The sequence below is a fragment of the Microplitis demolitor genome, chromosome 3, assembly GCF_026212275.2.
Source record: "Microplitis demolitor isolate Queensland-Clemson2020A chromosome 3, iyMicDemo2.1a, whole genome shotgun sequence".
Classification (NCBI taxonomy): domain Eukaryota; kingdom Metazoa; phylum Arthropoda; class Insecta; order Hymenoptera; family Braconidae; genus Microplitis; species Microplitis demolitor.
Window position 1 is genome coordinate 8,025,489 of NC_068547.1, and position 12,110 is coordinate 8,037,598.

A 12,110-nucleotide genomic window follows, 5' to 3' on the forward strand; every position below is an offset into this window, starting at 1 on the left:
ATCAGGGCTGCTCAGTAAAAGTTTGTTTTCATTTTGCCATCAAATACTGGCCGCAGATTTCAATCATGTTGAATTTTCGAATTGATGACAATTTATAGTTGTCATCAAAGCTGTATTTGACACCTTCGTTAACGCTTGAAGCTGACTTTGAGAGACTTTAAGAGCTCTCTACTCTCTTAGCCTTTCATTATTAACGGATCCAATTTAATATAATTGTAATCATTTTCCGGTCATTTGTCGGTCAATGTTGGTTAATTGAAATCGTTTTTTGATTGCTTGCTTATTTATAAAAAAAATAAATATCAGCCTATTATTTTTTTTTCTATCCAATTCCTCTGTTAATATTTTCAAAATTTTTTTATTGTCATCATTAAAAAATCTTTTGCTGGTGATTGTTGATTACTTTTTTTTTAAGCAATAATTTAATGATAATAAAGCTAGCAGGCATTTAAAACTCTTTGAATTTTTTTTAACAAAAAAATAAATATTAAAAAAAATTTTGAAAAATTACACCTATAGCTTATGAAATTTTTGACATGAGCATTTTTTTAGAAATATTTTTTTTTTTTTATTATTTATCTGTAAAGAAAATTTTGTTTTAATTTCAAATGTCTGCTAACTTTACTATCATGATAATTTATTGAGTACTTTATAACAAAAAATCTATTCTAGTTGTAAGCGATTTTATGTTTTCGTCGTACACTTAGTGACGATGTAGTGTTTTGAACTCAAAATATTTAAAGATAAATTTTTAACAAAAAAAATATGTCACTTTCATTTAAAATAATTCTATGATAGACACCATAAAAAACAGCCTCATAAAGAAGTAGTGACACCTGTAATTGACTAGCGATAATACAAACGTCAATAATATATCGCTATAGCGCGTTACTGATAAAAATATTGACCATGTTTACCTACTAGACTTTTTCAATTAACTCAAACATGATTTTTATGTAAAATCATATATCCTTTTTAAAAGTAAAAATATTTTTCAATTGTAATAATATCATATAATTATTATGTGACATTGTTCTCTGATAAATACTTTTAAGTGTACTTTGGTTATTCTAGCTAACTGGTTCAACTAGTGATTGAAGAGGTGTTTAATTTCGTTTTTGTTTTATATATATATATATATATATTTTAGATTTTAACGAAATTTATCTTGAGTTTAAAGACCTATTTTTAACTAAAAATAGAAACTTAATTGTGCGGAAAAAAAATTTTTAAAAAACCATAATTAAACCCGTTTATTTGTTATTTGCTAACTGTAAGTAAATCGAATTAAAACTTTTTGTCAACTGAAGAACATTAGAAGCATTCACTACCAAATGAGCTAACTCGTTTAAAATCATTTTGATTTTGGTTTCGCCTCGAGCAAAGTTTAATTAGCGTTAATTCAATTTTTAAAACTTGTTTATAACCCTGATTAAACAACTGAATTTAATTGAATTAAACATAATTGAATTTTTAATTCTATATAATTCAGATAAATTCTGTTAATTCGGTAGCTAACTTAAAAAAGAATTCTGTCTAATTCAGAATTTATCCGAATTGAAACGAATTTAAATAATTTTATTCGGTTTAATTCGAAAATAATTCTCTAATTTCTGGTTCTGACTCCGAATTAAACTGAATTAAAACCAATTCAAAAATTTTAAATCGGCTGTACTCTGTTTAATTCAAAAATAATTATTGAATTCTTTTAAATTCTGTCTTACCGAATTTAACAGAATTGAGCAGGATTAAAATTTTATTCGGTCGAATTCAGTTGTTTAATCAGGGAATTATTTAAATTCTAATTTGGTTTAAGTAAAATTTAAAACTGGTTTATTCACTGTATTCATGTTTGTAAATGACAAATATTTTCATTTAATATTAGTTTATTTACAGTTGAGTTTAATTTAGGTTTTATTGGCGGTTTATTTTGTTTTTAAAAATAATTTCTAATAGTTTAAGAATAATTGAATTCAAGTTTCGTTTCATGACATTTTTTTTTGTCGTACATTTAAACTGTATAATTAGGGTTTATACCCAGATTTTTTTAATCTATTAGAGTACAATTATATCTAAAATTGTATTTCTTAATTTTACATTGATTGTTTAGAGTCGAATCAATACAATTACAATGGATGTTGCAATAAATACTTTTGACAGTTGGTTATCCAAAAAATTGCAAGCATTAAATACCGATGAAGGAGTTTTTGGAGCTTATATTAAAGGAATTTTGGAAGGAGATGAAACAGAAGATGAAAAAACTGAAGCTCTCCAAAGTATACTATCTGGTATAACGGTAAGAAGTAAAAATATTCATAATTTAAAGACTTTGGGATTTATAATTTCAGATTGCAGTAAATATTTTTTTTCAGAAGGATAATTCTACATTGCATGTCGTTGAAATTGAAATTACACACTACTGTTTTATTGTATGCACTTATTTGCTTAGGAACAGTTCTAAAAAAGAGTTTTCTTATAGCAGGAAAATATCGATACTCATGTTGCTGAAATTTTTGCGGCATGGATTAAATGGCTTCCAACACAAGACATGGTTAAAACAGTCACTCCCATAGAAGATGTTGATGTAAGATTAGCTCGAATGTTAGAATCACAAAGTATAGCAACAACTACTCAGAGAATTTATACTGATGAGGAACGACGAATACGTGAAGCTGTTTTGGCGCAATACAGTCAAATGTCTGTTGATGAAAAAAGTGATGATGAAGACCAAGAAACTGTTGTTATAAGTGACGATGGCCTAGAAAAAAATATGAACGCAGCTAATATTGCTCAACAAGAAAGAGACAAAAGAGAAAAAGCCAAATTAGACAGCCAAAAAAAGAAAGATAAAGACAAAGAAGATCGGTAAGATAATATACTTTTCCACATTCGTTAGAAAGAAACCATCTTAAGTCCCTTACGTTTTGTCAGAAATTTTTTTTAAGAATCATTAAAAAATGTTAGAGGTCGAAAAACTGCGCTGGGCGATGCGTTAAACATCAAAATTGGTTGATTAGTTTAAAAGATTAAAAGGTATCGACGAAGAAAAATTAAAAAAATAATAATTATCCTAATTTTCCTGATTATATTTGATTTCTTGAATTTTCCGTTAAGTCAAAGAGATATAACTATTTTTGAGGTTGTCTCGCGCAGACGTTGCAGACCTGCACATATATATGTTTGAATGTGTAATTCGCTACCATTTTTCCAACTATGTAATTCAAATTTTTTTAGTATATAGATTTAAAACATAGCGATGCTGCTGGAATTAATATATACCTTGTTTACAGAGAAAAACAAAAGCAGTTAAAAGATGAAAAGAAAGAAAAACGTAAAACTCAGAAAGGAGAGCGACGGAGGTAACATCTGAAAAGGATTCACAATAATCTGGAAATCATGTAAGCGAGCATCGCTATATGTAATATCATGTGGATTTTTTGTTGTATTATAATTGTAGATATGCATTTGACAGCTAGAGGAATTTTAGAAGAAATTAGTAGGTGGAATTTTTTTTTTATTAATGTTAACCGATTACTGATTATCAGATATGCAAATAATGTTATTTACAATTGAACTAGAAATTTTTATCAAAAACCACACAGGCTTTAGTTGGATTCGAACCCGGGACTTTACACACGAAAGTCTAATGTTAAAAATTTCGGTTGCAATTTTACCAGAAATGAGTTGAAAGCTAATAGGTAAAATATTAAGCTCCCTGTTTATAGAAAATGTCTTAGAATCAATTAGGTTCTCATAAATTCTCATATCAGTTTTACGATCAAGTGCTATAGTCAAGGCCTTGTAGATTCAGCTATGAGAATCTTTCGTTTTTTTTTTTTTTTTTATCGTCAGGACTATAATTCTAATTGGGTACAGTTATTACACAACACTTTACGGTATTTGTTTTAGACACACAACATTACGGTATTTGACTTAGAATAGTACAAAATAATTATAGTAATATCACTAAATATTTTTCGAGAGTTAGCTTATCATTTTTACATTGCAAGTATTTTGATTTTACAATACAAATTTTAGTAATATAAAAACAAAGTATTTTAATTTTACAAACAATTTTAGATCAGTCTAGTTTGGAAAAATACATTATTTTTATTGAATCTTAAATTGCATTATGATTTGCGATTTTTGCGAGCAGTTTACAATATTATAATTTTATAAACAATTTCTGATCATTCTAATAAGAAAAATTATAATTATTGTAAATCTTATATATATACGAATTATAATTAGTATACTAATGTTAACAGAAATTTTGTCTGTAATTATGGAAAACTTTTAATTTGTTTTACGATTATTCGTAGCCATGTGAAATGTTTATGTACTCTAATGAACAATTTTTAATAAATAAATGAAAAAATAAATAAATGAATAGATAAATAAATTGTACCCTAAGCATCGAATCTAAACTTTTCTCTCGTAATTTATTACGACCTACACAATGAGTATGAGGCCGATGAATGCTTTCATCAAGTATCAACATCAATCATCATTGAACAAATGCTGATGGAAAATTTTACAGAGATAAACATTGGAGAATCTTGAGTATATTTCAGCAATGGGAAAGTATAAAAAAAGAAATGTAGTAATAGTAATATTTCTTGTTAATATTTTATATAATGAATTTTACTGCTTTGATGAGGGTTAAAAATTTTTTAAATTTCGTTTGAGGAATGTACCTTCTACTTCAGAAGCCGTATGGCGTTTTCTTTTCATAAGTATATAATGAATTTTTAATATTTCACTTATTAATATTTCTAATTAGTATTCTTTTAAAATAATTACTTTTTATAATTATTCATAAATAGAAATATTTTAAAATTTATTTTAACTTGATACTTTAACAATTATTTATTTATTTATTCATTTATTTATTTAAGTATTTGTTTATTTATTGACACCTTCGATAATTTTACAATATAAATTTTAAATTATAAGTGTAAAGTGTTACTATATTCTATGAAAATTATTCTCAGTCAAAGAAAAAATATGTCATTTATTTTTATCTCATTGAATGCGAATATGATATATAAATATCCTTTTGTTCTCGTTAAAAAGGTTATGGGGTTTTTATAAATTTAATTTTCAAAGTAAAATTTTCATTTTATCTTTATGTGGTAACTAGCCCAAAAAATACGATTTAAGTCACCACTTTGATTTAAAAAAAAAATCAAAAATATTTGAGATTAAATTTAATTTACATGAGTCTAAGTAGATCTAAACGGATTTATTAGTTTTAATAAAGGTGTCTAAACTTTGAAATAAATACATTTGCGTTGACCTTCAGATCTAATTAGATCTGGATTATCATTTCGAGGTAAAGTTTTTACAAAAGTTCAATTGCTAATAAATTCAAATCCTCCAATTATTTATTTTCACCATATTAGGGTACTTGATTTGAAACGAACATTTTTTTTCTTTAGTGAACACAAGGAAATTTTGTTATTATGTTGAGAGAAAAATTCCCTGAAAATTTCAGCTCTTAATTTTAATTTTAAGTACTTCCTCTCGAGCATCGAAGTTTTCCCATTTAAAAATCATGTAAATCGAATAAATTTCCTTTTAAATTACTATAATTTAGCCCGGTTTTAAGCTATCGTTTTGAAGCCAGTTTTTATTTGTAGAGTAATTTTTGCTTTTAAAAAGTGTATAAAACGGTTTTGGTCTAACTCGATCCATGTCGATTGTATTAGTTCCGAAAGTTAATTTTTCACTTTTTCTTTTATTTTTGTTAATAGTGAAGATTAGTACTATATTAAGCTTATAATTTTTTTTACTGTAAGATGTTAAAATGCATGTATCTCATGAACAGTGCACTTTAGCAATATAAGTGTTACGAGCAATTCTGTAAAGGACATAATTTCCTAAAAAATTGGTCCTCTGCATATTTTTCGTAAGATGAGCCGTTTGGGCATTATTAATAAAAATAAATTAAAAAACTAAAAAATTGACTTTCGGAGCTGATACAATCGACATGGATCGAGTTAGACTAAAACTATTTTATACACTTTTAAAAAGCAGCAGTTACTCTACAATAAAAACTAGTTTCAAAATGATAGCTCAAAATCGGGCTAAGTTATATAGTAATTTAAAAGAAAAGTTATTCGATTTAAGTTTTAGTTTTCGAAATTAAAATTAAGAGCTGAAATTTCTAGGGAATTTTTCTTTCAACATAAATAACAAAATTTTTTTTGTGTCCCAAGAAAAAAAAATGTTCGTTTCAAATGAAGCACCCTAATGTATATACTATATTTAAATTTCAATTTTGTCTCGAATCTTTAGATTTTCATCAATATAATTACAAAATAGATAAAATTTTGAAAAATTAGCTATCATTTTTTCATCTATTGTAATTATCGTATCTATTTGCATGTCAAGTCAATATTTTTTCATAAAAAAAACTCTTAATAAAGTTAAAGTAAAATACAATAGGCTGTGCGAGACTGGTACGATAATTATGACAGGATTGTTATGAGGCTCGTCAGACAACTCACTAATAAAGTGCGTCTATAAACATGTGGGACCCAGTACGAACTGGTACTAACATGTACAGTGTTAGATTTGTTGTGAATTTTTAATTATTTTTATTTATGTACAATACAATTGAAATTGAAATCATAATAAATCTAGTATTGACGTGAACAAGTTATAAGCAATAATACGAATTATAATTACATCCAAATGCTGGAATTGTGATAACTAAAAGTACTGCTTTCTACAGAAAGCAACAATCAATTAATGAACAGTGCTTTCAATGTAATTTTACACAGTTGAATTGATTGATGTACCAAACCTAATGGGAATATTTGTCATCTTCAAAAATTCGGGATAATTAGTTTACATTTTAGAATATAAATTTTAAAAGCTTGACTTTGTCTGTAAAATTCTGAAAAAGTTTTAATAAATCAAAGAATTTCGGTATCGATAGTTCTAAAACGTAGCCAATCCTGATTAAACAACTGAATGCGATCTAATTAAACCGAATTAAATTTTTAATTCTATTTAATTCAGATAAATTCTGTTAATTCGGTACCTAACTTAAAAAAGAATTCTGTCTAATTCGGCAGGAAAACCAGAATTTGTCCAAATTAAAACGAATTTGAATAATTCTATTCGGATTAATTCTGATTAATTCGAAAATAATTCTCCAATTTCTGGTTCTGAATCCGAATTAAGCTGAATTAAAACGAATTTGAAATTTTTAAATCAGTTTTATTCTGTTTAATTCAAATTCAAATTTTCAATTTAGTTGAATTCTGTTTTGCAGAATTTGACAGAATATAACAGAATTAAAATTTCGAATGCCGTTGAATTCAGTTGTTTAATCAAGAAAATTATAAGTATGGTTGAGTATAGTTGGAGCAGTTGGAGTATACTTTCAAAATTATACCAAAAACATACTGAAGTCATACTCAAATACCAGGTATATTTTCCATAATTTTTTGTTATAACCGAATTTCTTAGGGTTGTATCTAAATAATGTTATAAAAACATGAGCATTATAACCTCAGAAAATATTATAATGAATTCTGATAGACAGTTTTGATGGATTAGTCTACTACTCATCCTCTGTTTCGTGCGTATTTCGTATTTCATGACTATGCATTAGTATGGACATGGAAGTGTCCACACAGATAATATGTGTTATTGCCATTGAGGAAAAAGCTTTTTGTCATGTATCTTTTTATACAAAAATATTCAAACTCTTTCGAATACTCAAATAAATTAGCAGAACAAAGTTATAGCTTGTAGAAATTTTAACTCAAAGAATTATAGAGTTTTGTAAAAAAATGTAACTACAAACTTGTACAACATTTATACAGATCTTTAAACAAAAATGTATTACCGAGCATGGTTGCTGGTCCCAGTACAGTTTCTCTTTTGTCACTGAGACATGTTGCTCACTTGATGTATTTTTCCCTAGGGAAAACCTTCTCGTTACGGATGAGAATTCTGAAGCGAAGTGAAATACAAAACAATGTATAATAACTATATTGTTGTAACTTATATGTTCGTCGATCTCAATGTTTACTGTACACGGCGAATTTCCAGTAGTTTCACTACCAAATTTTATAGAAGAATTGACATGTAAACATAGTAACTTAAAAAAATTATTTAATTATATAATAATTCAATTTAATTGCTCTGCTTTGGTGGTTGTAATTGTACACAGAAAAAAGCATTTCTTGGCGCAAGAAAAATTTTTCAAGAAATGACAACAAAAATTTTCTGAGGACTGTAGAAATAATTTCTTGGCGCAAATACATAAGTGATCGGGTACTGCCTCTTATCTTATATCTTACAAAAAAAAAAAAAAACAGCTCTAAACTGAAAATATTTTGTCACTTATAAAAATGCATACCGCAAAAAAAACAGCTTAACACTAAACCAAAATTCAAAATTGATTTTACAGAGAAGTTATGACGGATGAAGTACTTGGATTATCTTACAATACGGTTACACATTAAAATGGTCAAAGTTTAAAAAATCACTGCTGCAAAAAAACCTAATATTAAAAAGAGACAAGTCCTCAGTGCGAATCACTATATTTTGATGCGAAGAATAACTCGACAGACTCTAAAAAAGATTCACGCGGATCATACTTAAAAAAAAAAAATTTAATTTGTTGGAATGACCTTTATGTGTATACATTTAAAAATGGTCTGGTAGTATCTTTCATCTACTGTCAAAACATCAAAATGCATAAGACGAGTCAATTTTGTGGAAATTTTTATTTTCCTTAGTATTGCTTATATTATGAATCCACTAGGGATTTGATCCAGTCTTATTTTGTCTTTAGTTCTATTGGAAAGCTATCTTTAACATAGATTCTAAGAAGAATTTTTCTACTAGTATTTGTATTGTGATGCGCAGGCAAACTGTAAGCCACAGAAGAAGGCGGGAATGTATTGTTCATCGAACAAACAAGTTTAAGTAAAAGTAACTTGTTCTACACGATCAATGGACAACAGTAGTAGAAATATCTATTTTTCCAAAGGATCCAACTTTTGAAAAGATGTATACACGACATTTAAATACTTGAGCAATACTCTTGTCATTGAAGATAACACAGAAATTTAAAAAAATGCAACTATATCGAATAACTTTAAATAGAAAACATTTCCTTTCAAAAGCTAACTGACAATTTTAAGTATTTCAGAGGATATTTGATGGAATATTATCAAATGCTGCACAAGTTATATGTATATATTTTGTGAATTTTTTATAGAAAATTCGTAATTGATGTAATTGTAATAAACATCATTTTATAGAATCTCATAAAAGCATTAATTGTCAATTATCGTAATAAATATTATAGAAATATTATCTCGTAATATTTCCGTAGTGTTTTTCAAAGATACACTATGTGAAAATATTGAAGAGGTTACTGTGTAAGAAAAGTCGCCTGCATAGAAAAGAAATTGTAGTTCTCTCCCACCACCACGATATTGTAATAAAACAGTGTGTAGTAGAGTGGTTATACTCTAATATATGTAGTAAAGGGTATGTACTACTACATAAATAACAACACTAAAAACTTAATATCTGTAGTGGCAATATTGATCAATTCTGGAGCAAATCTTTAGAGAGTCAAGGAAAATACAGAGGAAATATTATATCTATATATACTGTGATTTCAAGATCTTGACTGAGATAGCTACTAGGGATATTGTAGTAAGGGTTGATGATTGTATCCTGATTAAACAACTGAATTCGATCGAATTAAACAGAACTGAATTTTTAATTCTATATAATTCAGATAAATTCTGTTAATTCGGTACCTAACTTAAAAAAGAATTCTGTCTAATTCAGAATTTATCCGAATTGAAACGAATTTAAATAATTCTTTTCGGTTTAATTCGAAAATAATTCTCTAATTTCTGGTTCGGACTCAGAATTGAAACTAATTCGAAAATTTTAAATCGGTTTTATTCTGTTTGATTCAAAAATAATTCTTGAATTCTTTTAAATTCTATCTTACCGAATTTAACAGATTATAACAGAATTGAGCAGAATTAAAATTTTTAATTCGAATTCAGATGTTTAATCAGGGTAGTTGGTCTTACTACACGTTACGTGTGGTAGAGATTGCTCTAAGGTGGATTTGGCATTTCTTAGTATAGTTGCATACACACTCAGAGAAAAAAAGGGTTTCGTGAACTATCTTAACTTAGTTGCATCAACTATAGTACAGTCAACAGAACTGAGTTCGAATGGTTGATTTTACTAGGCAGCGACTAGTATTGTCAACCTAGAAATACAGTTGAGGTATTTTTTTTCTAGTCGCTCATACCAGATTTTTTTGAGTGCAACTACAGTTGTTATTGTATAGCAACCATCACAATTTTTTGTCGCGGCAATAATTCTTAAGTCATTGAGCTTGAAAAGAGAACTTGACACGAAGTTTACAGTTGAAAGTAGACAGAATTAACTATTGATGTGTTGAAGACAACTTTATGCCAATTTTTTTTTTTTTTTATTGAAGTTTATTTTTCAAACTCTGTAACTTGAGAATTATTGGTTGCATGCATTTGACTCTAATTAGAACTTTTCTGTACATAGAAAAAAAGGATTTCTGGGCGCAAAAAATTATTTCTTGTTCTAAGATTATTTTTACTTGACCCAAGAAATTTTTTGTATTATAAAGCGAAAACAAATTTTCTTTGGGTACGAAAAAATTTTTTTGAAACAAGAAAAAAAAATTTAGGCGAGAAAAAAATTCTTGAACTAAGAAAAATTTTTGTCTTCAATTTATAATACAAAATATTTCTTGCGCCAAGAAATTCTTTTTTTCTGCTCTCTATATCTGAAACAGTGAAAACCACTGAAAAACAGTGTATATGCACTATTTTACAGCTATAAGTATACCACTTAGTATACTTATAATTGTGAAACAGTGAATAGTCACTGTTTCAGATTTAGAGAGTGTGTAGTAAATTTCATATCCTACATAAGCTTCATACTTTTTTTTCTAAAAAAATTCTATAAATACCAAACAATTTACTTCAAAACTTTGAGATCTGTTCGAAACTCGGTGTATAATGCATTATGATATTTTTTATATCTTTAGATCTTAAATTTCTAAATTTACGCTAAATCTAATCTATATTTCGGAAGCCAAATGGTTTATTTTTAAATTTGACTTTTTGAAAAATTTAACATATTCCTTTTTATCCTTCCTTTTCAATACGCCTTTCAGTTTATTTTATTTTTTTTTTGATTGATTCATTTTTCTTTTCATTTTCCTATCTTGATATCTATTTTATTTCATGTTCAGTTGTGTCCACTTCTTATAGTTCTTTCAGTTCGAATACCAATCAAGAGCTTTTCGTATAAATGATCGATGACTCTATTGTAGTATTGGCAGAAATGCATGAGGACTTCCCCTACGTTCTGTGATTGTATAGGTGTCTGATATAGGACCGAAATAAGGGAAAAGCGTAGTATGAAAAAAAACCACAATTACTTTCGATATCGATTCCGACATTATTAAAACTTATAGAAAATGATCGATCCGGGACATGACATGGTATGACAAAAGTATCTTGAGTCAACTTCTGAATAGAATTAACATATTCATTGATCGTATTTAATGCATCCGAATATATCGCTAAAAGAAATCCTTACACTGTATTTTATAAATAATAATTTGAAAATTATTTTTTATTTTTTTTCAGATAATGCGCTTCGGTTAGCGACGAAAATTCTCAAAATTGAATAAGAAAAAAATTTTATCTCTCAAACTCGAATGAAAAATTGAGTTAGCCCTTAGTGGACCCGAAACATATTTCATGGCAACTTACTGAAATCTACTATACACACTCTAAGACCAAGTGTGTTATAAGTATATTATTTTAACATACTCTCTAAACATGAATTAGTGAAAATAAGTGAACATTCACTAATTCCAAGTGCAAACCGAACCACTAATTTCAAAAAGTGGTTCGATTGGCTCTCAGAATTAGTGAATATTCACTTATTCATGTTTAGAGAGTGCGTTTGCCGTTTCGCTGTTATTTGGCAAGGGTGTGTTAATTTTGACTTTACACTTGGTTTTAAAGTGACTAGGCTTCAGTACTTGGATCCATGAT

The 12,110-nt window shown here is 27.4% G+C and overlaps 1 protein-coding gene across 7 annotated transcripts; it reads left to right on the top strand.

Annotated features, from left to right (window-relative positions):
* Positions 1–114: 114 nt before the first annotated feature.
* LOC103569692 (coiled-coil domain-containing protein 43) lies at positions 115–11,715 on the top strand. 7 transcript variants are annotated; one of them, XM_014440571.2, is made up of 5 exons: positions 690–1,102; positions 2,111–2,296; positions 2,480–2,865; positions 3,291–3,398; positions 11,697–11,715. In XM_014440571.2, exons 2-4 carry the CDS (start codon positions 2,132–2,134, stop codon positions 3,361–3,363), a joined length of 624 nt encoding a protein of 207 aa, XP_014296057.1. In that variant the 5' UTR covers positions 690–1,102; positions 2,111–2,131; the 3' UTR covers positions 3,364–3,398; positions 11,697–11,715. The 7 variants fall into 7 exon arrangements, with proteins under 7 accessions (XP_008545363.1, XP_014296057.1, XP_053593493.1 ...); XM_053737517.1 differs by lacking the exon at positions 11,697–11,715 and having other exon boundaries at positions 691–981; positions 1,075–1,102; positions 3,291–4,280; XM_008547141.3 differs by lacking the exons at positions 690–1,102; positions 11,697–11,715 and adding an exon at positions 115–388 and having other exon boundaries at positions 3,291–4,280.
* Positions 11,716–12,110: the final 395 nt, after the last annotated feature.